At 44.7% G+C, this 27,729-nt stretch overlaps 1 protein-coding gene across 1 annotated transcript; it reads right to left on the reverse strand.

The window, feature by feature from the left end:
* Nucleotides 1-672: 672 nt before the first annotated feature.
* Nucleotides 673-27,729, reverse strand: ENDOD1 (endonuclease domain containing 1). Its single transcript, XM_088463991.1, has 2 exons — nucleotides 27,373-27,729; nucleotides 673-7,191 (listed from the first exon to the last, which is right to left on the reverse strand). The coding sequence occupies exons 1-2, from the start codon at nucleotides 27,658-27,660 to the stop codon at nucleotides 6,133-6,135; spliced, it is 1,347 nt and encodes a 448-aa protein (XP_088320117.1). The 5' UTR covers nucleotides 27,661-27,729; the 3' UTR covers nucleotides 673-6,132.

Genomic DNA, 27,729 nt, shown 5'->3' on the forward strand with positions numbered 1-27,729 from the left:
GACCTATCATAATTAGTGGTCATACGGCAGATGGTGAATAATTAGCCCTATGTTCATTTAGAGTAAATGGTTCTAGATTCCTTGTAGGGTAACTAACACAGCTCTGTATAATGAGAACAGCAAATCTAGTATTAATGACAGATTACAATACAGCACAAAGGACAAATTCATAGCTTGATCTTCTGATATAGGGATATTCCAGCACACCAAATTTAGGAAGGTTTCACAAATGATGGTCTCCATCAATGGCGCAATCGGCAATATTACATCGATGGCAGGAAACGATGAACAAAAAACCATTGATGGTTTTATCCATCAATGGGCTTTGGGTCACATGAAGGAGGCAAGCCAATTAGGAAGAGGGGGTGGGGCAATGCAGTGTGACGTTGAGGATAAAAAAAAAAAAACACAAACATCGCTGCATCTCTGCCACTGATGGAGGAGAGACATCGGGCCTCCGCCATCAATAGAAAACCATTGATGGTTGCTAACCATCGATGGCCATCCCTACTTTGATTATAGAGTGACCAGGAGGTAGAATGCATTTCAGCCTATAAGGTGAATTTAAAGATGTGCTATTGAAACTCTAAGAAAAAAAACCTTTATTAAACTAAATAAAATGAGCTACATTGTACTAGTAAGTTTAATTTAATTAGAAAAAAATAATAATGATAATGTCTTAAGTTATTTTATTTCCTTGTAATCATACATATGGAAAAAGTAGAACATATTGTACATACAGGACATAGGAAAGTGGTCACAATAACAGATTCCACAAGAGGCACAAGCATACCAGTCATTGAAGTGTTCTCTACGTTATTGCTGGGCAGCAGTGAGTCTATCTCTTGCACCATTCCCTTTACTAGCCATCTATGACACAGCTGAATAGAGAATGGTATTATATTGCACCATCGCGAACGTCACACAAGATGAATAAGCAGCAATAGCATAAAATGTGCTGGTCGGTCACTACAGCCGTTTGACACTCTAAAAAGCAAATGGCAACCAAAGTGGTGCCTTCACTGATATGGTTGCGGCCATTTTGTTCACAGAACCAAGCATGCACTCACCGGGAGCTAGTGGCACCACTGAGGCATGAAATAGACAGTTTCTTATTTCTCAGTGAGGTCACCAGGTCTTGCTGAATGCGTTGGCTAAATAATGGTTTAGCCCACAAAATGGCTGCCACCATTAGATGTAGGTAGGGTACACAAAATGGCTGCCACCATTAGATGTAGGTAGGGTACACAAAATGGCTGCCACCATTAGATGTAGGTAGGGTACACAAAATGGCTGCCACCATTAGATGGAGGTAGGGTACACTTTAAGAAAAATAAAAAAAAAAAAACACCACAAAATTAAAAAAAATTACACATGGATCTTGAAATGGCAGAATATGGAGAGATTTAGAAGTTATATACAGCCATAATACAACATATGTCTAGGTGATTATGTTTCTGGGCGGCACTTGCTGCATTTAAATTAAAGAGAGACTTGAGTGCAGAACAGAAAGGACTTTACATTGATGAAACAGGCAGGCAATGGTTAGCGTCTGGTCAGGTTCAATCACCAGAGCACTTACTCAGTCCAGCTTTACAAAGCAGCACACAGACAAAGCAATTCTATTTTTATTACAATTCTGCCCGTCACTAATATTTCTTGAAAAATAGACATCACCTGGAGATTTGTGTGAGCATAAAATATCCTGTTTACAAATAAAAAAAAAAATTCAATTTATTCAATAAATAAAAGACAAGGAAAAAAATATTAAAGAGAATTAAACAGGCTCACAGACTTTAATTAGACATATTGATTAGCAAACAAAATTTCATAAGCGTATACATGAAAACAGAAGCTAAAAACCTGCAGCTCATTTCCCCCTGTAAACGTTATCCCCCATATAATACACAAGTAATGCCAAAGTGTGTATAAACTCCTGTACATTATAACAGCGGGTTCTCAGGTCAATACGAAGAAACACATTGTAACGAATAACGCAATCCCAACTGTGGACATGACGGAATTTTAAAGAAATATCTTATACATGGAGTTCTAAAGTCATTGCTTACAATTCTGATGCCATCTGTTCAGTTCTCATAAGGGGAATATATTATACAGAATAAAGCACCCCCTTCTGCAATAGTATAGATATTGCAAGTCACCTTGTATTTACGGTGACTTTAAAGTAGTCTTATATTTACAGTAGGGAAATATCCCATATGTACTGTAGATGATAAACCTAAGTGATTTATAATATTTGCAGCCAATCCTATGCTGCACTACTATGTATTCTAGATCACACCGATGATTCACTTCGACGATATTATTTGGCAGCAGATATTTCTATAAAACTAAAAATTAAAATTCTCATTGCTGCGCTACATATCGGAACTAAATTCAGTGACTACAGAGGCCGCGCATAAACAGCACACAATGAGGATATAATGTGCAGGCCAGCAAAGTTCTCTTAGATCCACCCTAGTGAATGCTCTGTGAAACTTTATGATGAAGAACTTCAGTGTAAAAAAAAAAAAAAAAAAAAAAAGCACGCCTAGAACTACCTAAACTCACTAAACTGCGTTTATATACACATCAAAGGACACTTAACTTAATTCAATATGAGCAGGGGACATCTGTAACCTGGACTTCCCTACACAGTTCCCTATGTACAACACCCTTTGTTCCAATGTAACACAATTATCAAACTTGAACCATAACTATGGTAACAGATATTTAAATACAGGTCAAAATGTAATGTCATTATATACAGGCTTTTTGATCATTACTAAAAAGGTCCCGCCTTAACGTTGCTCTACTATCCTCAAAAACATTTTCAGTACCGTTCCTGCTCTCTAGTCATAGAAAAATGTCAGCATGGCGCAGAGGCGGGATAATTGGGAACCAGCAATTTATTTGGTCCACCAACAATAAATTGCCGTAAAGGTGGTGCGTAAGCGGGAGGACCAATCAGGAGCCAATATGACTTGGTTGCGGCTTGTGATTGCTCACACTGCTCAGGGAAAAATATTTTTCTAGGTGGCAATACAGCTTTAAAAAGAGAATTGGAAGTTAAAATGACGCCCCACTAAAAAGTATGCTGTAGCTAGAGAATGAAGTTAATGTAGGCTTGCAGGAGCATCACATCTGAGGTTTTGAAATTGTTTTTTTTTTTTTCAAAATGACTTTTGAAGGTGTTATGTGATAAATGGTGTGAAAAAAAATATGTGCCCTCCCCCCAACTATCATTTATTCATAATTTTCCAGCTTTACATAATCAAAAAGCAATTCATTGAAGCAGTATTATTTTCTTGGTGAAGCGATTAAGAGTGTCTTCACTCTTTAAATGGAAGCAGCCATTTTGTCGACTGCACCAATATGTGCCAGTATGCCTTCTTCAAAATCATCAAATGCCACTGGGAACTCGTGACATCACCGATGCATAACGTTCAGCCCAAAAAAACAGTCTGCATTTACTTCATGCACCATTGATGCCGCTAGTTCCTACTGCGCTGAATAACCACATACATGTGAACGCAGCTTAACAAAATGGCTACCTGCACTTTGAGGTATAATATTCCTTTACTGGGTGCAAGAGGTCAGTTATCAGAATAAAGCCTATTTTTTTTCCATTTTAAATTCAGTAGCGAGGACTTGTAAGCTGTACAGTGACATTGCGACAAATATTTCTGATATTAACACCAGATATCATCCTAATAGAAGAATGGGTTTGTTACCTGGACACAGAACTACAAAACGGACAGTGACTTATTGCACAGTGACAGACTACTATATGATAAGTAGAGAACGCTACACAAGCTTTCCTGTGGAATTCACCCAAATTGTATAAATAAATATAAACATACATTTTAATTAGCTTGCTTTATTAATATAAGTGTGTACACCCCTCCCTTCTCTGCGAAAAATTATCACTACTGTTACAGGTCCAAGTGCAGCATATGATTGTGTAAGCTGCTCTTAGAAAACAGGCATAGGGGTATATTTACTGACAACTGTAAAATTAAAAAAAAAAAAAGTGTCCATGGCAACTAATTAGATTGCAGGTATTATTTAGTGCACTCTGGAAACTGTCAGCTAACAAATGATTGGATGTTGTGTGCAACACCTCAATTTCTCTTTTTTTACATGTTTTAGCAAATCCAGCCCATACACTTTAACAGGGACATAGGGTGTGCGAGTTCTTATAAGGAAGCAAATGGACTTCTGAACCAAAAAATGCTGATAATATAAAGTACGGTGACCTTTAAATCTTGACAATTGTCGATTTATAAGTAAAATTTCAAATGTTTTTGTGATCTTTCTTTCAAGTCAGCAGAGAAAATTGCAGGTGGACATCACTTGGGCCTATATATATATATATATTAAAAAAAAAAATTATATATATATATATATATATATATATATATATAATTTTTTTTTAATCAGTGCAAATAGAACCAAGTTAGAATAATAATAATAATACTAAAAAAAAAACAAAAAAAAAACGCCACAAAAGTTTGCAGCAGGTGACCAATAAAACAATGGGATTTGGGGAAACAAAGCAGCTAGGAATGTGGAGATCCTGTAAATTGAGCAGGAGTTTCTTTACAAAATGCTTGCAACGTGTATACAGGTATTAAGTCTAAAATTTAGGAGAATGCTGACTGCATCTTGATATAAATTACACCTATACTACAAAGACGGTGTCCATTAACAAAACCGCAAAATGTAGATGTTCCTCGGTTTTCACAAAAACAATATTGTAAATATAAAGTTGATTTTGAATATAAATTGCTTGCAAAGTCATAACAAGACGCACTGGCCAAAAGAAATGTTGCTTTATCTTGACCTGATATAATGTTTAGTTTAAAAAGAAAAAAAAAAAAAATGTAGAAAAAAAAATAAAATGCTCTACGTAACACTCGTAATAGATACAACATGGGCCAACAATGTGTAATTTTCAATACCAAATTATTTTAATTAGTCTTTTAAAGTGGACCTGATGCAGTTACTGTGAATGTAGTGTATTTATTTTCTTTATACAGCAAATTTACAAATGTGATTTGCAGTGAATAGGATTTAACCTGGTTATAATTTTGAAAAAACAAACAAAAAAAATTCCACACATTTCTGACACTTTAGTGCCATGTTTGTGTATAAGTTGAGCAATAGTGTATGTTATTTCCTGTTACCCGGTCATTTGTGAAATCAAAGACTATTCCAGTTATTTATAAAGCAGATTTTACACTCAAAGGGCTGGCAACGCAAAGCAATATCTACAGAAGGTGAGAAACGCGTGAAGAAAAACATTTCTTTAAAGGCTGAAGCAATATTCAGTGCAGCTTCAGCTAGCAACATCACTTAGGCCCGAGGCACAAAGAGCCTTATACCTCCGTGACTTCACCAATTCCTACTGAATGAAAAGCCTGCATGGGGATGAATTATTGTAATTAATGACACGGCTGCCTTCACTGAGAGTAAGTGACGGGTACACTCTAAGGGTGTATGTAACCTTGTCATTCAGAGCAGATGTTCAGATGAGACTTAAATAAAAAAAAAAATAAAAATAAAAAAAAAAAAAATTCCCTCGACTAGGAGTTAAATAAGTTATTTGCTTAGTTCATCCAAGTTTAAAAAAATGCAAGGGTATATTTTATGTGCCGCAAGTCACATTAAATCTGAGGACCTCAAAAACTACCACAGTTATTCTACAGACAACTGGAATTTAAAGATTCCCTCCATTTTTCCCCACAACCTACAATTTAGATTAATAGTGTATTTCAAACTGACCTCTGACAAGCCAAATCTTAGAGCCACTGTTTACGTGCAATCATGGATGCAGTCAGCCACACCGGCTGAGATCGATTACACCAGTAAGAGTGAACTGAAGCCGACAAAAATGAGGCTGAAAGCCAGCTAGTCATTCCTATCTAAATGTACTCAAAAGCCAGCATTGGTCTGGCATCTAAACAAGTCTAATTCCTGTGGACTTTCAAAAAACACTGATAAACAGGATTAAAATAAATGGAAATTTGGTATAAATCCCACAGGAATTACAAAACGCCTTGCTGTAAAGTGCGAACTTGTGTCTACCAATCATCATTGCGGTTTACTTTTCCAACTTAATACTGCCGGTCAGTTTTCATAACTTTCCGACTGTCCAAGGAACCTTTGGAAAACACTACTCCCTGCAAAAGAGGCCACTGAAAATGATCCACCGAATGCACCAAACACAGCCTGTAACCCCAGTGCAAAGATGCCCCAGATACCACCTAGTATGTCAATACCAACATCTGGTATGGCGCAAACTGTATAATAAGGGAAACTGGCCATGTCACACAGAAACCTAGTTGGTAGCCTGAGTACGAGACAGACAACCGAAAACACATTCTCAATGACTCTCACAAAGCCACAGAGAATATTTGCCAGAACACAGAGGACGTCGCAAGGAATGTTCAGCAGAACTTTGCTCAGGGCGAAGATGTAGGTGGTGGCCGCGGTCCAGATCCAGTACAGTCTCCCGAAGATTAAATTACAGATTTGTTTCACTAAGTACCACAGTAGGCACAAGATGCTCTTCACAATTTCATAGGTGATACAGAAAAGGAACTGGAAAAATCTAACAAACGCTCCTGGTGTTTTGACTGGAGCCTCGTCCTCGGTTTGGGTTGAGGATTCGGATACAGTTGCCAGATTTGGGGGTAAGGCTCCTCCCCCGCACTGGTTGGAGAATAACTTTACACCACCAGATAACCGGCTTTCAAGTTCCTCCACATTAACCTCTTCTAGACCATCTACATTGTCAGTTCTCTTAATGATTCCTATGGACCAGGCATCGGGGATGTTACAGCAAGCTGCCAACCAGACGTACTCTGGAACGCTCACTTTGTCTTTTATTTTATTATTCGATGGAACTGCGCCAGCTAGGAGGTGAAGGTCATTTCCATTCCCACAATGAGGTAGTAACTTCTCAATGAGATGATCTACATCCTCGGCCCATCTCTCCTTGACGTTCTCAGTCAGCGGCACTGCATTGGTGAGAACTGCTGGAACTCTATGGAAGAGTGAAACTGGCTGGTAATCTGATGAAGCATAGTCTTCCTCTAAGGCCTGCTTAGTGCCTAGACCTTCAATCTGCTCGGACACATCAGAACCTTTCGTTGCTTCATCCAAACTGCTTTTGGGGTCATCCAGCTGAAAAAGATGAGAGAACAGAAGCTATAAAGCACATGGTTATGAAAAACATTGTATAATAAATGCTTCAGCAACAGTGGAAACTTGAAATTGAGCTTTACAGTTTTCAGAAGCAGATTTGACCTACAAGAACGTGCCACCAAAATACGACCGAGACACACGCTCTCAGAAAGATCTTGAACAAGTGATGGGCACTTACAGGGAGGTAGGTTAGCGAACGAACACAGATGGCCCATGTTGTGGGCGTGTAGGTGATATGGTGGTATAAACAGACACTCAACCGCTGATATAGGTGGCCACATTTGGATGGAGAAACTGCGCTTGGCATAGGGCTGCTGCACGTTTCAATGGTGCAACTAAACATGCACCAACCCGTATTTTAACATCTACCGACACTGGGGGGTCTCAGTCTTTGCGCATTCAGACGCACGGATATACATAAGGGAAGGACTTTGTAGCAGCATTAGCATAAAGTCACAGACGGGCTGGCGACCGCCATTAGACAGAGCCGCGGCTACTTCTTACTTCAGAAGAGAAAACATCTTGCAATTAGCAGCATCAATTGGTCAAAAGATTCCAATGTTATTCTAATCTACAGCTGTATTAACATTTCACAATATACAAGTTGAATCATTTAAAATATGATCATTTAAATGTACTGGTAGGGACAGAGAAGGAGCATTAGGGAGTAGCCCGTCATCCCATGACTTCATACAGGTCCAGAAATCCAGCCTTGGACCCTAACTTCAATCCTATCGCCCGCGGGGGTTACCTCAGGCAATAACATAAAATAACCTTCTGTTGCCGTAAACATCTTTATCTAGAAATAGCTAGCACAAATGTATACTATTTTTAGGATAAAATAAAAAAATAAATCACAATGCCATACCAAATTATGTACATATAAAACATGCTTTTCCCAACAAATATTTACATTCATTTTTCTATTAACCCCCTACAAAGAGCATCAGTCACCAACATAAATGGGTCTTTGTTTGTAGGCAGCCATTTCGTGCTAAACTAATACTCCGGAAAATGCAACCTAACAATTCCAAGGACCCAGCGCCTCAGTTATAGCATCGAAAGCACGCAAACATGATGCCTCAGTGATGTTAGTGTACAGCATGCTGCATATTCCAATCAACACAAAATGGCTGCCTCCAATGGTGCTTATTATACCGCCATGTATATCCCAGCATAGTTACCACTACATGTCTACGTCTGCTGAAAACGCCAATGCTTTAGAACAGAAGGATAATAAAAAAAAAGGCAAGTAGATTGCACATGTTCCTTGGCAGAAGCCATGAAATTAAAGCTCATTAAAAATTCCCCTCACCAGATTTCTGCTCTCGCCCCCTTCGCTACTGACCTTGAAATAAGACAGACACTCAAATGCTCTCCTGAGTGACAGTATGGTCAATATCACCCTTTAGCAAAAAATGGCTAATGCTTCACTATGAGCAATGACATAAGCGTGTACCATCTAGCAGGATCAGCAAGCACATTAGCAGGATAGGATGACCGATGTCCATTTAGCACAATTAGCGGATGCTCTGAAATGCAAGCTTTCAAAGTCTCCTATTTTATCAGGGACATCTCAGCAGCTGGCGGTGAGCAGAGGTATTGATCCGGGAATATAATGAACGTCTGCATTTTAGACACCAGACAGGAGGACTCATATAATATTAGAAAGCTAAAACACTGCTGCTGTGGCTGTGAAGGGCTTCTGTTTCTGCCTGATAACATTTTTGGTTTGGGTTCTGGGAAATCGGTTGAGTTGAAAGTTAAGGAAATTCCCAGAAGTGCAGAAATGGTGGAAGTGTCTAACAGGCCTATTTATTATAGGGAAAAGCCCATTTCTCTGGCAAAAATGATGTTTTTCACTGGAGATTGGGCTTGTATCTAGCTAATAAAATCCCTGGGTGAGATATATACATACTAAAAGGGAAAATGCTGGCAAACCCCCCCCCAAAAAAAATTAAGTTTTCAGAGTTTTGGCTGCATTTTCCCAAATGTGCTAAGCTCCAGAATGCGTTATTGTCCGGAGCTTGGATCCGGTCAGCAACGCCATCTACAGATGGCGGTCCAATAGGAGACTATGGGCTTTTCTTGGCATAACTCCCGGCGCATGCACACAAGGACACCCGAGGGACTTCTGGGCCATAAACCCGGAAGCCACCTCTTCGCAAAGGACAGCTCCTTTCGGGAGAGCTTCCTTTGCGACTTTAATTGCAAATCTTGGTAGATACCGGCGTTATTAACGTCGGTATGCATCCGATAAGCAGGAAGCTGTGTCGCATCCAGGATGCAATGCTTAGTACATCCCACCCCCTGGCCGCGGTTAGCCATCACCGTCCGACTAGGGAAGCCTATTTCACAGGGTAGTGGCAGTACTTGCACTACCGCTATCATTCTATCAAAATCTCAAAATGGTGAAAGAAGAGGACACTTACAGTAAAAAAAATACTTTATTATTTAAATAATCCTCCCCCGCCACCCCCAAATATATACATACTGGTAAAGGAACCTGGCATATGCCGTGTCACCTCAGTTTGCCCTCCGCTCCTTCCCGCTCACTGCTGTCTGGCCACGCCCCCTCTATGCGCTGTTGCTCTCTCCCACCCGGCCCCCTCTCTGCTGCTCCATCCTCCTCCATCCCACACCATCTCATACCCTCACTCAGCTCTGTGCCCTCTCTCCCATACTTACCCCGTTGCCGGTGTCCTGGCTGGTCCTCCTTTTCTCCCACTAGGGGACCGTATTCAATTTGAGGCAAAAAGCCATTTCCTCGTTTTTTTGACGAAAACTTTTCACCGATTACGTCATTTTCGTATTCAATTTGAAAGACTTTCCGCCTAGGCGGAAAGTCAATGCAATGTAGTAGGCGGAAAAGTTTCGCCTATGAATAAGAGGCTGAAAAAAGTGCAGAATTGGGGTTTTGGGGTGCAACGTTGCGGGAACCCCCATGCAGCCTTCAGACAGTCCCCTAAAGGTAAACGGTGTCAAAAAAAATTTAAAAAAACACTTAAACCAAAACAATTACTGAATTTTGGGGCGAAAAAAAAAATATGTTGGGGTACAAAGTTAAAAACTAGCGAACTTAACTCTGGGGGGCGATTTTTTTCAACTTTACTTTAGCAACTTTAAAATATGCTGCCCCCCATTTTCAAGTACCCCAGATTTGCTGGTATAAGTTATTTTCTGCAAAAAAAAAATCCTAAATACTATTCTGCACCACATATAGAAAAACACTATTTAGCAGCTATTGAGATGATTTAAAAACACCAAATACCTTCAGCAAGCCAAATCGGGGGTTACCATAGTGAACCCCCATGTCAGAGCATCATTTGGGGGGTGTCAGGCTGATTTCCCCAAATCTGACAGTACTTTAAGCCTGTTCAAGTTTTGCCGGGTCCCGTTTTCGCCTACTTTCAAATTGAATAGCGCGATACTTTTCTGTCTGCAAAACAGGCAAAGTAGGTGAAAGTCCGGGGAGGCGAAAAAGTATCGCGGGTCCGCTCTAATTGAATACGGCTCTAGGTTTGCTCCATCTTCCTAGCAGTGGGAGTCGGTGAAGAGGACAGGGGCGGTATGAGTGCATGCTGGAGGCGCTTTTTTTTTTCCTACTTTTTTTGTGGGCAGAAAGTAGAACTGGAACCCCAAGTCCAGACTTCCAGCCCACTGGGCACGTGTAACACAGTTCGCACATTCACAAAGTTCTGCAGCAGTGGCTGGGAAAGCGCTAAGAGTGCTGCTTGCCAATATCACTCAGCCGCCCCGGCAATATTTTCTAAGATTCGCCAAAGAAAGCAGGCGAGAAAAAATGCAGAATTGGGGTTTTGGGGTGTTTAAAAAAAAAAAACACTTGAGATCACCCCAAAATAGTAATTTCGTTTTGGGGGCGCAAAAAAAAAAAAACAAAGTTGGGGGACAAACTTAAAAACTAGCGAAATAGACTCCAAGCAGTTTTTTGGATTGCAGGTGCTTGCTGTAGATGCGTTTTTTAAAAATGCACTTTTGCAAATTCCAACCATGCATTTCCCCATTTTCATGTACTACTTATTTAAAAGAAAAAATAAAAAAACAGACGCTAAATAGCACCAACTGAGAGCATTCAAGTACCCCAAAAACTTTTAGCAGGGCTATTCGGGGGTATCCATAGTGATCCCCCATCTCAGTGCATCTTTTGGGGGGTGTCAAGCTCATTTCCCCGTTTTTTCCAGGACTTTCCGCTTCTCCAAGTTCCGCTAAGACACCTTTTCACGCCCTTTGCAATTGAATAGGGCGAATAGCGGGGACGCTCACGATACTTTTCCACCACACAAACAAGCAATGTAGACGGGACGTAAACCAGGTGAAAAGTCCGGGAATTTTCGCCGGCAATTGAATACAGGCCTTAGTTTGAAAATAGGGATTATGGTTCTTTTATGTATAAATTCATGGTATAACACATTAATATACAGTATGTCACTGTGTAAACAGAAGCTTTTTCTTCTCTGCATATTCTCATTTCATCTTACGCACAGTGGAAGCAGCCATTTTGTAGGCTTAGCATGCAGCACATTAAATCGTTAGGGGTCAGTGACATCACTGAGGCACTTATTAAAGCAGCCATATTATGGGTGAGCAAATATTTATGGGGATGCAGCCTATCACTTAATTAGGATCCTTCTCTATTCTAACCCATGTTCATAAAAGGGATAAGTTCAGTATCCCGGTACATGGGATACCGGCGCTTAAAATACTGGCGGCGAAATCCTGACACCTGTCAGAATCCTGGCGCCGGTATCCGAAGGTAAGTAGCGGGGCCAGGGTTAGTCACTAGAGGAAGGGTTAGGCACTAAGTGGGGAGGATGAGGTTTAGGGTGCGGGGTGGGTGAGGTTAGGTTCAGGCACCGGGGAGGCAGGGTTAGGGTAGGGACAGGTTTAGGCACTAGGTGGGTGAGGGGGGGGGGGGGATTAGGTTCAGGCACCGGGGAGGGAGGGTTAGGGTAGGGACAGGTTTAGGCACATGCACAGGGGATGGAGGGTTTGGATACCTACCGACAGGTGTCTGTGTCCAAACCCTGTCGGGATGCCGGCGTCGGGATATTGACTGCCGGCATCCCGTACCCATACCTCATAAAACAAAGCTTACTAGTGAACCGACAGATTGGACATTCACGGACATTGGTCCAGACCACAAAATGGCTGCCTCAACTTCAAGGTTCAAATTTACTGATAGCAAAAAGTCAAGTAACGGGGAGATGTATCAAGACTTTGAGAGTGCAGAAGTGGTCAAGTGGAGAAGTTGCCCACAGCCATCAATCATCTTCCACTTATTTTATATACTGTACCTGATAAATGGTAGCTAGATGCTGATTGGCTGCTATTTGGAAAGTTTAACACATCTCTGTAAGCCCCTTTATTTTACAATCCTCTAACTCCATTTTGTTGCAGACGAACCTTTTCACCTTTCAACTCCAATTCTGATACATCATGAAAATGCATTTTACTATCACATTATTAAGGGTTGGAAACCCTTATGCTCTTGCAATGTAAGATTTTGGCCACTGGACAAGTTACACATCATCTGTAAAAGGTTTAGTATACTGGCTTGGCTTTAATTTATTACAGAAAAAAGGTGAAATTTGCAGACTACTTTTTTGACAGAAAATGGGCTCAATTTAATGTGAACTGAATAGCACTGAGAAGGAGCTCCCGGAGCTATTCAATTCAGCGCACGGTTAAGCCCGACTGTAGGATTTCTTCTTGCGAGCAGAAATCCGACAAAACTTCTGGGGCAATGCTATTTTCTGCCCTTAGTGCGGAGGAAACAGCACTGTGGCAGGCACTTAAGTTGTAGAATGCCGGTTCTCGCGAATAAACACCATGTTTAAAGGCACAAGAACGGGCCTTTTCCAACATAACAGCGCGCTGAATTGAAAGGCTCCGGCAGCTCCTTTTCGGCGCTATTCAATTTGCGTTGAATTGAGCCCAACGTCTGTGAATAAACTGACTATGTATCATTTAAATGTCACACAATGGAATGCAACTGCATATCTCTCCAGCTGCAATTAGATTTTAAATTACAACCTAATTATGTATATAAATGTCTTAACTGTACAAATGCTGGGAGGCAACTCTCCCGATTTAAGTGGCACTATCCCGATAGTCGGCGCTTTTATCTTTGTTGGACGTTGGGAGGTATGTCCAGGAATTAATCTCGTAAGAGAAATCATTTGTTTTGTAACATCATTTCTTATGTCATCCTCTGATACTCGTGCAGTTTGTAGCGCAATTATGTCCTCCAAACAAGCAACTCCACAATTTAATAATGGCGCATAAACTTCAGGAGATTAATAAACAAAATTGTGTTTAATGGGAAGAGCAATTAATTGCTCATCAAGATCTTTGGTAAATCTGGGCCAAAAAAAAAATTATATATATATAAAACTTTTTTTTTAATAAAAGGCCACAAGATGTTTTTTTGTTTTTGCAACTTTCTGAAATTAATTGAATCAAATTCCATAAAGTCGCATTTTATTTCTTTAATAAATTAATCTCATGGGATTTAATCACAGAGACCGAAAAATGGCCCACTAGGCTTATTGATTAAAGAGATTGCCTTTACATGACTGTGGGATTTACTACACAAAAGGTTGCTCCACATAGTCGTAATTAAAGTAGTTTGTATCATGGAGTAACTAACAGACTTACACCTCTTTTCAACCAAAAACCCAGGTCCGACCTGGGTTTTCAGACATGGTTCCAACCCAGGTCAAACACCGTTTACACAGCACCATCGATCTGGGTTATTCTCAGGTACGCCACATTCAAACTGAATCTGGGTCTGCCCTGCTAAACTTGTGAGGTCACAAAAAGTGGGAGGTGACCGCTCCACAACCACCAATCAGCTCATTTTAAGCTTGACCCAGGTCGCATAACCCGGGTTGCGCCGTTTACACTGCACCATTACCCAGGTCCATCCCGGGTCCAACCCTGGTAGCTACCTGGGTTGGATTGCTGGGTCACTAGACCTGGGTTGTATTTCAGGGACCCTTTTACACTGAGCTGTGACCCGGGTAGACCCAGCAAAAAACAGGTTTTTGCTCTGGTGTAAAAGGGGTATTATTTACAGGTGTTCCAATATATTAAATTGAACTAAGTCACAATTTTCAAGCGAGTTAAACCCCAAGCCGGGTAGGGTGTACAGAAAACATCACAAGTAGCCCTGATCAGTGGTACTCAAGTACCCTTAACAGGTCATGTTTTCTGGATTCTTTAATCATTCACTTGTGGATTGATCCTACTTATTTCCAGATAGAAATCCTGAAAACACGACATGTTGGGGGAATTTAAGGACTGAAGTTGGGACCCATTTATAGTGCTAATGCAATTACAGTGCTATTGGTGAAAATTTTAATGATGTAATGTCGCGATACCGGACCTATATTTTCATTGCCAATGTGGGGAAAAAAAAATGTTCAAGAGACACTTTGCTCTGTTTTTTTGTGTGTTTAGTCCTATTTTTCGATGTTATAAATGGGATTTTGGTACCTACCGGTAAATCCTTTTCTCTGATTCCACAGGGGACACTGGAGGTGCTTACGCTGGGGGGTATAGAGACGTGGATAGCTGGAGCTGGCACTTTAAAATTAGAAGTGTGAAGCTCCTCCCCCTCTATGCCTCACCAGCCCTCAGTTTAGAAAATGAAGACCGAGAGGAGGTGGAGAACAAGCGGAGTGAAAGGAGAGAAGAACACACAATAAGTAAATCATACAACATACAGAACAAAACCGAACAGGCAGGCATAGAGCGCAGAGGTGGGCGTCCAGTGTCCCCTGTGGAATCAGAGAAAAGGGTTTACCGGTAGGTACCAAAATCCCATTTTCTCTTTCATCCACTAGGGGACACTGGGGGTGCTTACGCTGGGGACGTCCCAAAGTTTTCCCCACGGGCGGGAGCGCTCTGCGGCGCCTGCAGAACAAGGCGGCCAAAACGGGATGCCGAAATAGCAAACGTATCAAATTTGTAAAACCTGACAAACGTGGGAACTGAAGATCAAGTAGCCACACGGCACAATTGTGACGTGGAGGCTCCTCCACCGGCCGCCCATGACGCCGCCACAGAACGTGTGGAATGAGCCAAAATGGACGAAGGAGGCCGACGGTCAGCACTATCATAAGCCTGATGATTAGTCAACCGGATCCAACGTGCCAAAGTCTGCTTAGACGCCGGCCAACCACTCCGAACAGCATCATAGAGGACAAAGAGCGACTCAGACTTACGGAGGGACGCTGTCCTGGCAACATAGATGCGGAGAGCCCTAACCACATCCAAGGTAGAAGGTCCTCCAGCAACAACGGTACCACAATAGGCTGATTGATATGGAAAGCCGACACAACCTTGGGAAGGAAGGTGGCTACTGTCCAGAGTTCCGCCCTATCAGCATGAAACACAAGGTAAGGTGGCTTACAGGACAGAGCACCCAATTCCGAAACTCTACGAGCCGAAGCGAGAGCCAGGAGGAGGACAGTCTTCCAAGACAAGTACTTAAGATCGACCTCCTCCAAAAAGGTTCAAACATGAGCGACTGAAGAAACAGAAGCACTAAGTTTAGGTCCCAGGGAGCTATCGGAGGTACAAAAGGAGGCTGCACACGCAAGACCCCTTGAAGAAACGTCTGCACCTCAGGAATGAGGGCCAATTTTCTTTGAAAGAAAATGGAGAGGGCAGAAACCTGCACCTTTAGAGTTCCCAGCCAAAGGCCAGAATCCAGACCCGTCTGAAGGAAAAGCAGAAACCGGCACAACCGAAAAATTCTAGACAGAAGCCCCCGACTGGAACACCGTGAGATATAAGCACGCCAGATGCGATAATGCGCAGCCGAAACTGGCTTCCTGGCGCGTAGCATGGTGGAAATAACCGCGTCTGGGATGCCCCTGCGTCTTAGGATATCGGTTTCAAGAGCCACCCCGTTAAACGCAGTTGCGCTACGTTGGGGTGTACGAATGGACCCTGCTGTAGAAGATCCGGGCGTAGAGGAAGGGGCCACGGATCGTCTGACAATAGGGACCGAAGGTCCGAGAACCAACTTCTCCGAGGCCAGTTCGGAGCTACGAGAATTACAGAGACTGATTCTTGTTTTATCCTTTTTAGAAGACGAGGAAGAAGCCGAATCGGAGGAAAAAGGTAAACGAAGTCGTAGATCCACTGACTTGTCAGGGCGTCTACAGCTTCCGCCTGCGGATCCAGAGTTCTTGAGACGTATACTGGGAGCTGACGATTCAATCGCGACGCCATGAGGTCCACCTGAGGACATCCCCATCGACGTATCAGCGCGTTGAACACCTCTGGATGAAGCTTCCATTCCCCGGGATGCATATCCTGTCGACTCAGGTAATCTGCTTCCCAGTTGTCCACACCCGGGATGAATACCGCCGACAGGATTACTGACTGTTTTTCGGCCCACCGAAGGATCTGAGTTACTTCCCGCATAGCCATGCGATTCCGAGTCCCTCCTTGGCGGTTGATGTAAGCAACGGCCGTCGCGTTGTCGGACTGAATTCTTACCGGACGAGCCTTTAGAAAGCATGTTGCCTCTATCAGAGCATTGTAAATCGCTCTGAGTTCCAACACATTTATGGGCCACTTCTGTTCTAGAGGGGATCATCGACCCTGAAAGTGATAATCAAGGACTACTGCTCCCCATCCTCGAAGGCTGGCATTCGTTGTTACGATGATCAAGTCCCACACTCCGAATCTTCTGCCCGCTAACAGATTGTTGGATTGTGTCCACCAAAGAAGGGCCACTCTGGTAACCGGGCTCAGACGGATCTGTCGAAGAAGCAGATGAGACCCTGACCCCTGTGCTAGCAGGTCCAGCTGAAACACCCTGGAGTGGAACCGGCCGAACTGTAGTGCCTCGAAAGCTGCTACCATCTTCCCCAAGAGACACAGACAAAGAAGCAGGGACACCTTCCTTGTTCTGAGGACCAGCTGAACTAACAACCGGATATCCCGGGCCTTGTCTATTGGAAGAAAAACCCGTTGTGAGGCCGTATCCAAGATCATACCCAGAAACAGAAGTTTCTGGGATGGATTAAGATTTGATTTCTTGAAGTTGATTATCCAACCGTGTTGGATTAGGGTCTGATATGTCAGTAAGGCCTGATTTGATAGAAGAGATACCGATGGAGCCTTGAGTAACAGGTCGTCCAAATAAAGGATTATGGGCCTGATTCAGAGCCGAACACTCTGACCAGAGCGCTCGCTCTGAATCAGGGCCCTCCTCCATGAAAATGGAGCGTTCTCCTGGACGCTTGCATCTCTATCAGAGCCAAAATCACTCCCACTGACATCACTAGTGATGTCAGTGGGGCCGGCTTCAGAAGGTAGGCGTTCCCATGGGAATGCCTCCGTCTGGCAGCCACGCCCCCGGCACGCCCACCAAGGGGGCGTGCTGTCAATCAACATCGACAGCATGCCCCCTTTGGTGTGAGACCCGGAGCGACGGAGAGCCCGTCGCTATCCGGGTCTCACGCATACGCACGACGGAGCTCCCTCCGTCGTGCGCATGCGCAGTGGGGCAACATCGACCCGCTTGCGAGCGTCCTGCGCTCGCGAGCGGGTCTGAATGACCCCCTATGTTCACTCCTGATGACCGAAGGAGAGCGATCATGACTGACATGAGTTTGGTGAAGACGCGGGGAGCAGAGGATAACCCGAACGGCAATGCCCGAAACTGATAATGATCCTTCAATATGGCGAAACGCAGAAAAGCCTGGTGAGGTTCCCAAATGGGGACATGGAGATAGGCATCCTTGATATCCAGGGATAATAGGAACTCCCCTGGTTCCAAGCTCGCTATGACTGACTGCAGACACTCCATTTTGAAGCGATAAATCTTCAGATACAGGTTCAAGGACTTGAAGTTTAAGATGGGCCTGACCGAGCCATCTGGTTTTTGTACTACAAACAGGTTTGAGTAAAACCCCAAACCACTCTGATGCTCCGGAACCGGAACTAGTATAGATGATACTACTAGAGACTGGATAGCCTCCTGTAAAACCTTGGCCTTGCTTGCAGGCATTGGCAGACTTGTGGTGAGGAACCGAGGTGGAGGGGGGGACTTCGAAGTCTATTCGGTATCCCAGGGAAATTAGTCTGCGGATCCACGGTTCTGTAGAGGTCTGGTTCCAAACCTGTTGAAAGTTTTGCAGGCGGGCTCCCACTGCAGGAGGTCCCAGGTGGGACGGAAGACCGTCATGCCACCTGCTTTTCCGCTGGTTTAGGCTCTGGTCTACGTGCAACAGGGTGTGGACGACCTCTACCTCTGCCACCTCTATGTTGCGTGGGAGCACCTCTGGCTCTACCACGAAAGGAATGTGGCGCACAAAAGGAATGAAACGAAGGTCCATTGTAAGATCTTCTGGGAGCTGGAGCAACCGACGGGAGGAAGGAAGACTTACCCCCCGTGGCCTGGGATATCCATTTGTCCAGTTCCGGGCCAAACAGCATATCGCCAGTGAAAGGTAAACCCTCCACCGCACGCTTGGATTCTGCGTCCGCTTGCCAAGCGCGCAACCAGAGGGCTCTGCGGCCCGAAATAGCAGAAGCAGATATGCGAGCACTAATCTGACTGATATCTTTCGAAGCTTCTCCCAGGTAAGCTGCAGACTCACGGATGTGTTCTGCTAGTAGACGTAACTCTGCTCTGGAGGTACCAGAGTCCAAACCGGTAATCAACTGGTTTGGACTCTGGTCGACCACTGCCTTGTTAACCCAAGCGGTAACAAGGGTGGGTCTAAGTTGAGCACCCGCTGCAGTATAAATTGATTTTAGCGTTGTCTCCAACTTACGATCCGAAGGATCTTTTAGTACTGTAGCTCCCGGTACTGGGAGTGCTGTTTTCTTAGAGAGACGGGAGACTGACGCATCTACTGGAGGGGGTGTTTCCCACTTTTCCATCATGGATGATGGAAAAGGATAGCTAGACGGAAACCGGCGCAGAGAGCTGCTGTTGAAGTTGCTGTGAGAACGGAAAAACCGCAGAGCTCTTTGGTTGTTCATGAAATAATTCACACTCCTGGGATGCAGGTATTACATCCTCAGGTAGATTCAGAACTTTTCTGACCGCCAAAATTAGAGATTCCACCCCGGAAGAAGTGTACTCTAATTCTTGAGGGGAAGCGTCCTGTAACGCTTCCTCCAATTCCCCTTCTTCTGTTTCCTCCGTAGCGAGGAATTCTTCATCAGACTCTTCTGATTGGAGAACAGTCGCCAGAGTACGCTTTTGTGTCGGTGTTTGGTAGGAGGTGGAGGGTGCAGGCACCACTGTACCCATAACCTGTACTAGGGTGTCTAGAGACTTGGTTAGCCCCGCCACCCAGGGAGGTTGAGACTTACGTGTCTCAGCTAACTCAGACGTTAAATCCGTCATTACTCCTACCATGTCAGTGGCCCATGTAGGTGCAGGGGAGGCAGTAATAGCCATAGGTGGATCTATTGCTATACAAGCATCACATAAGGTGGACCCAGCAGCATGCGGCTTGGATAGTTTGTTGTTACACATAGAACAGACAAATATCTTTTGAGCCGCTTTTGTTCTGTTTGACATGGATACACACTTTCACCCAGACACAGAGGGACAGCTGTGAAATTAGAAATAAAACAGAAGGCTGGTTTGGGACACAGAGGAAGAGGCACTCCCCACTCTTTCCCACAGATTAGATTCCCTGCCAAACACCCCAGTGTTACTCACAACCTCTTGCCAGGGATGTAGTCGAGAGAATCAGCCTTCTGTATATACTGCATACACCTGTAGTAGAGAGATGCAGTCTTTAAAACAGGTTAAACACGGCAGCCACGCTGTGCACACAGCCGCTGCCGCGTTATCTAGACAGGGAGCCCACGCTATTAGGCTCCGCCCCCTTTCTTTATGCCCTAAGGGCCGGAAAATGGCTGCCCCCGCCTGCAGGATCATCTCCCCCCTGTGCAAGCCCCGCTGAGTAGGAACCGCTAGCCGCGCTCATCAGCGGGGAGAGGGGAGAAGTGTAATCAATGAGCAGCGCTATTGCGCTCTCTGAAGCCAGCGCTGGCCGTGGGACAGGAGACGGGGGATGTGCATGTGATTCATACTCACTGCGCTCCCTCTCTGGACGGCTCCTCTGAACAGCACTCACATGAAGGCAGCTGTGGTGTGTGTGCTGTGTGCGGCATTAAGGAGCTGTCAGATGCTATTGTTTAAGCACTGCACTCCTTCCTGTAACCCAGGAGGTTAACAGGGTGCCAGTAACCCGGACCCCACCTTTAGAGAGGTGGCGAAGGGTACTTAAGAAAAAATATGTAAAAGATGTCTTAAAATAAGAAAGAAAAAAGAAAAAATAAAATATATATGAAATAAAAGAAATAAATTATGTGGCTTGCTGGAGCATAGCAGGTTGTGACCAGCTCCAAGGGCACATTTTCTTAACTGAGGGCTGGTGGGGCATAGAGGGGGAGGAGCTTCACACTTCTAAATTTTAAAGTGCCAGCTCCATCTATCCACGCCTCTATACCCCCCAGCGTAAGCACCTCCAGTGTCCTCTAGTGCATGAAAGAGAAATTAGGTTTATTACAATATTTTAACATTGGTCTGTTGCATAAAAGAAAAAACCTTGATCACACTAATCATGTAAGCAGTGGCGGGCTGGGGACGGGGGGCAGGTTGCCATGTGCCCCCCGGGCCGCGGGCCGCCTGTCTCTGTAACACAGCTGCACCGCGCGTGTAGCGCTGACCGACTGAGGGCCTAATTCAGACCCGCTCGCGAGCGCTCGCAAGTGGGTTGATGTTGGCCAAGTGCACATGCGCACGAGGGAGCCGGCTCTGTCGTGCACATGCGCGAGACCCGGATAGTGACGGCCAAGCCGTCGCTATGGGTCTCGCACCAAAGGGGGTGTGCTGTCGATGGTGAGTGACAGCACGCCCCCTTTGGTGGGCATGCCGGGGGCGTGGCTGCCCAGAAGGAGGCGTTCCCATGGGAACGCCTACCGTCTGAGGCCGGCCCCACTGACATCACAAGTGATATGCCGAAAGCACTCCAGGGCTTGCGGCAGACCAGACCCTACCACAAGGGTCTCGTCGCAAGCCCGATGGTTGCGATGGTCTTGACCATCGCGACCATCTTTTTGGTCGCTCGCTATAGCTGTGGGTTGTCACCCAAAGTTATGCGAGCGGCCAGGAGGCCGCTCTAAAATTCAGAGGGACGGCCCTGATTCAGAGCGAGCGCTCTGTCAGAGCGTCCGGCTCTGAATCAGGCCCTGAGTTCGGTCAGCACTACACAGTGACTGGCAAACACACAGCTGCCAGCGCCGGCAGCCATGTGTTTGTTTTGAGTGTCAGCCAATGAGAGTATGTCAGACCCTCACTGACTGCTGCTGCACCCACTGCAGGAGCCGCTCCATCTTCCGGCTCCTGCAGTGGGTAATGGGAGAGACGTAATGGGGGGGGGGGGAGCACTACAAGAGGGAGAGCACTACTGGGCCCTACAAGGAGGAGACCACTACTGGGGGCACTACAAGGGGGAGAGCACTACAAGTTGGGGGGGGGGGGGACACTACTACTGGGGGCACTATATAAGGGGGCTTACTATTAGGGGGGGTGCACTACTGGGGGCACTGTATAAGGGGCACTACATAGGGGGATCACTACTGGGGGCACTACTGGAGGCCTGCATAAGGGGGTCCTCTCCTGGGGCACTGCATATTGGCACCACTACAGGGGGCTGCCCCTAATCTTTATTTTACTTTACATTAAAATTCCATATGAACCCGCCTCCTCCCTGGAACACATGAGGGAAGGGGGGGCGCAGTAGCACGCACATCCTCCGGGCACCCTGGCTACACGCTACTCCTCTGCCAGGGCCACCTGCATGCAATTGCCCCCCAGGCTAAAAGTTGCCAGCCAGCCCCTGCATGTAAGTGGGTTTCAAGTCATAGAAATGAATGGACTAGATCAGAGGTGGGGAACCTTTTTTCTGCCAAGGGCCATTTTGATATATATAACCTTATTCGCGGGCCTGGTGCAGACCACACACCCTCCTTGTGACGTCACATTGAGCGGGGCCACAATCGCCGGTTATCACAGCAATGTCCGGAGCATCCTGAGGATGCTTCGGGGAGCTGTAAGGGCAGCAGTGTGAGCGTCTGAAGCGTCCTAAGGATGCTCTAGGCGGCACTGCTGTATAGATTCTGGCTGCAGGGTGCTATTCTAGGCCAGATGAGGCTAGCAGAAAAAGCTCAGAGGGCCAGACCAAATGATTCTGCTGGCCTTATATGGCCCCCAGGCCTGAGGTTCCCCATCCCTGGGCTAGATGAAGGGGATCTTATTTAATTAATTAGAACCCCTGCTAAATGTGTATTCAAGGAGAAAAAGTTAACCAAAACAAGCAAGTGATATATAAGTTAATTGTGGATTGGTTGCTGTTAGTACGGACTGAGCAATACTGGGTACCATCTAGCATACAAGTTAAATGGGAAGTAAACTGGTCATTTATTTAAAAATAGACTGTCCCAGTTATTTGAATGCATTACAGAAGAGATTCTCTATAAGCTATACCATCGTTGATACACAGTGAATTCACCATCAAGGAGGGTTTTCAGGGAGGATGATCTGGGCAGACGATAAAGCTGGCTACATACCTAACCGATGTGCAGACCCAGCGACGCGGCAACATAATGATATAATTGCATCGCCGTACACACCGCACGATCTGCCGGAAGACGGGATATATGGTTACATGCTTAATGTAACATCACTGTGTCATCCGTGGCCTCCTCCCATCTAATGTACAGCCCATCAGAAGGGAAGATGCAACCACCCAGTTCATCAATGAATTGGGAGTTTACATTATACGATGGACGTTGCGATACGTGATGGATCGCAAGATCGGCCAATATATCATATAGTGTGTACCCAGCTTAAGAAAGAATAGGAATACCGATCCATTGGAGGAGCAGACTGTACCCGATATTGGAAAAACAAAGGCGGGCCAAGTGTGGGAGAGCAGTGTCGTATCTATAATGGGTGCCGTGTGTGTATTGCACACTGGGGGCCCAAACCGCACCCTTTGTTCAATACTTACCTCTCCAGAGTCCCGAAATATGCAGATGCGCAGTAGAAAAATCCCAACATTAACTTATAAACTTATATTTATTGAATAGGAAGCTTCCTGCCATACATAAGTATTACATCCACCTCAAGCGTGAGCCACACAAATTCATTTGGCAATATCCCAAAGGCGTAATGTATTGCGGTGTACCAGTTATATACTGCATAGTACACTATGGGCTCGATTCAATTGAACGCGAATTAAATAGCGCCGGAAGGGAGCTCCTGGGAGGTATTCAATTCAGCGCACTGTTAAGGATTTCTTCTCGTTCCCCTCCAGGGGAATCCGACAAAAGTACAGGCGAGATGCTGTTTTTTGCACTTAGCGCCACGGAAACAGCATTGCGCTGGGCAGTTTAGTCAGAGAATGCCCGTTCTCACGACTAAACACCCTGTTTAAGAGGCAAGGGGTGGGAGAACGGGCATTCTCCGGCCGAACAGCGCGCCGAATTGAACAGCTCCAGGAGCTCCCTCCCGGCGCTATTTAATTCGTATTCAGTTGAATAGACCCAACAGGTTTGGTAAGCCCAGTAGAGCTAAAAAATATTTTAAATAAATAAATAGTTAAAAACACTTTTTCCCCGGCTATTGGTAAGCGAGGGAGCAGAGAACTCACGTTTGACCAAAAAAAAAAAAGACAAATCCAGTCCCTCAGCACCTACACGGGGCCTGGCCATCCATATGGGTGCATGACATGTAAGCCGGCATGGGCAATTTATTATAAAAAAGATCAAATAAAAAAAAGAAGAAAAAAAAAAAAAAAGAACTGCTATGTATGTAACACTGAAATAATATGACTGGTCTGCGTATTCTGCAGAATAAAGTTACTTTTCCAGTAATGAGAGACTTGTACATCCCTGAGGGTGAGGTGTGCTCCTGCTCCCCAACCGTCCGGGTGGAGTCAAGCCGTGAAACAGAAAGAATGCAGGAAAGCAGGACTGGGAGAGGACTGAAGCAAGGCTCCAACATTCAGTACACAAACCGCATTGTGTGGCCTATTAATCAGGAGAATGTCAGTGTGTACAGTGAGAGAGAGGAGGGTGCAAGTAATGCTGCTTACATAACACCACTGCTGAATATCAGGACATGTAATCAGGTCAGCAGATATTTCTATTGCTGCTTGAGGTGTCCAGTCCAATATACTCAGCAGTATAGAGAAACATCCGGCCATAGCGCCAGTAACCGCCCATGCAGCCTATACATAAATGCTGACATACAATGGGGGGCACATTGCTGATTTGTGTGAAGCTAAAAAGATCACTACTTTAGAATACTAGTAATGCTAGACCAGCAATACACCACACTGATGGGTGGGGAAATGATAATTACTGCAGTTCGTTATCTGGATCCACCTTGGTAGGTCCTAAAAATAAATAAATAAAAAAAAAACAGAAGGGACCAACAAAACACAAAGTCATGAGTAAAGAGGTAACTTTTTCATTCCCAGAAAATTATTTTCAACTCCCTCATGAGCAATAGGTCAGATTGTGTATTTTATTCTAATGTTTTATTGCTATGATTACTCATTGGGATAGCCATGATATTACGGACACTCAAGTTATTCAGTCGCTGGTCTAGAGTTAATATGTTGCCAACACATGGTCATGAGTAGATGAGATACAATACACATGGGCACTCAGCTTTTCGGAGGAGGTCTCTATTAGCTAATGTGCCAGCTTTCCCAATGGAAAAGGCCCAGCCCGAGTGTAATGTCCTGATCCCTCTGGAATAGACTGAACGCCTCCTGCCCTCCCTATCGCACCTAAATTCGTACTATGCATGACTACGCAATGTGACGGCTAGAGATTCTTGCCCCGGAGTAGCGTCTCTTTTGGAGGCGATAAGAGATGTCATTTATTGGGGCAAACTGGTGGAATCAAAAAAAATGATGCCTCTATACTAACAAAAAAAAAAAAAAAAAAAAAAACACAATACAAATAAAAACCCCATCAGGTTTGTAAACACCATGAACAAACAAGTATCACATGGGGTGCAGCAAGACGCATGACAGCCAATGAAATATCTGGCATTTCCAATGAGCGTGTGGGCTTGTTTACATCTTTCGGCGACATCTGATCTGCGGGCAGACAAAATATGGCCCAGAGAACAGGCCCCTGGTGCGTTCACACAGAGGAATGATAATGGGGCGTGCATTTGGAATTGCAAACCCGCATTTGTGCTGCATTCATTCGCCATCAGAATAACATTTATATATAAAGTAGTTGTTGTTTCCTTATGATCAACCGGACTCCGATACATTTATATGAATGCAGTCAAAATAACCACATCATGCCATATTCCAATGCACAGCAATATAAAAGGCGAACGCAGCGCTATAAGAAAGCCAGCGCTTTACGTGTATCTGACAGAGCATGGCCGTCTAAGCGTGGAATCTCTCTAGTAAATAAGCCGAATAGCCAGCCGCCATGGCCTTTGTCTGTTGTTTAGTCCTAGGTGGTGACTTCATCTGATGATCACACTAATGGCAATGGTAAAAGCATATTTGTGGGATGATACAGACTAGCGTCAGGACAGTTTAATTGCAAACCATCCATTGGCCCGTTCCTAATGATCTGTGTGTACCTATTCTCGGAAATATCTGTACAGTCATCTGTCATTTCCTTGGGCTTTCATAGAGTTAAAATGACAAAGGCATGTGGGATTGTTTTGTACAGACAAAGCAATGCTGCTCACGGCCATTAAAAAAACAAAACATTGCATCTGTTGCTGTGCTGCGTAAACCAATGTATCACCACCGACACAATGGGAGAACGTGATCTGTAGGATACTCCAGTCGCACAGCCAGCAGGAGGTAAGGTTTTGGTGACAGTATCCCTCTTGTTGGCATCCTGACGTCAGGCAGATCTGAGACAGTAGACACAGGCACTTCATTCTTTTCAGCTGATGCATCAGGATTTTATTCATGGTTGTCACAACATTCTGCAGAGCATCAAAGCCAATCAGCAGAACAGTCAAGCTGGATTTCCATAAATAGAGGAAAGGCATGCAAGAGAAAAACCCCATGCCATTTATTACACATTACTCCGCAGTCCTTGGCAGTGGTCTCAGCCCCAGATGTGTAATGATGATCTGTGCATGCCTTGTATCAGGGATGCAGGAGCCTCGCTAACGATGCCCATCAGTAATCCAGCGCTACAACGTAGAACCCAAACGCATTCAAGTGGATGGAGCCACCCCAACAGCATGGGGCACGCACGTAAATCGCAGGTTAATTACTGATAAAGGGAAGAATGCTCTGTACATTGTTGCCAGACCTTGGACAATGATCTCACCGAAAAAAATATAAACAAATATCTGTTATATGGAAATGTATCAAAAATACAATTGATCTTAGGGCAAGGGGTATAAGCCACTGGAAATAAGGGATTCACATCCCACGTCATTACTGGGGCCCAAATCCCTGTGGTAGTGTATGCAATGTGCAGGTTATTAGTGCCAGAAGATGGCCTTTTATTATAATTAATAATAAAAAATTATAGATTTGCACACAATGTGTGTATGGTCTGTAGATCTACTGATGTGTATTGTGCATGCTGCATTTACACAGTACCAGCTGACAATATATTAACAAAATTAATAAAAAATATGAATATAACTCTTCTCTGCCATAGGACTCAAGGTGCAGCTGTAATATACATATACAAAATGATGGGGGCATTGTATGGATCTATTAATAATCAGATACCGATTTACTACTATGAGAAATTGAATATTAAATCATAGCACCACTTTATTTTATCAGTTATATACATTTAATTTAAAATGTATATAACTGATACAATAAAGCACAATCCTTTGTTGGATAAGAATGCAGCACCGACACCATATCACTGCACCTGTCCAGGCTACATATTATCCATGACGGAGTAATGTAGATACATGGACAGAAATGTATATATTACACACATATACACACACACACACTTGCAGCCATCTGCTGAATGTAATGATTATTATAGGAGAGTACATCATCAGCTGGGTCTCCTGTTCCCATTGTCTCCCTCTATCAGTAAGGATGAGTCACGTACCTGGGGCTCCAGCAGCCAGTCTCCCTCTCCCCCGGTTGCCCCTTCCCGGTATCTGAATGCTGAGTACACCGGAATCCGGTGCTCGGTGCTGTACAGTGTGGCGAAGCTGGCCTCCCCCTGGTGTCTCTGGCAGAGCCTGGCATGGGTCGGGTGGCTGAAGCCCTCGGGCGGGCTGCCCTGGTAGAAGAAGTCATTGCACTCTGCAAAGCCAACCTCAGCCTCCTGCACCAGCCGGGCGTCCAGCAGAGCGGGCAGCGCCGCCAGGCACAGGAGCACCGCCGCCGTCATCTCTTCCCCGGTTCCCTGCGCTACTGCTGCACACACTGCACCTGGCCGGGGATGATGCGGCTGCTGCTG

This window comes from Taudactylus pleione, unplaced genomic scaffold (genome assembly GCF_031769625.1).
Source record: "Taudactylus pleione unplaced genomic scaffold, aTauple2 ptg001547l, whole genome shotgun sequence".
Taxonomy (NCBI): Eukaryota; Metazoa; Chordata; class Amphibia; order Anura; family Myobatrachidae; genus Taudactylus; species Taudactylus pleione.

Bases quoted from the DNA above. Each gene is read 5' to 3' on its own strand.
- ENDOD1 (XM_088463991.1), bottom strand. From the start codon at position 27,660: ATGACGGCGGCGGTGCTCCTGTGCCTGGCGGCGCTGCCCGCTCTGCTG. The intron at 7,192-27,372 runs GTACGTGACTCA...CATCTTTTTCAG, and splicing joins ACTGGCTGCTGGAGCCCCAG to CTGGATGACCCCAAAAGCAG.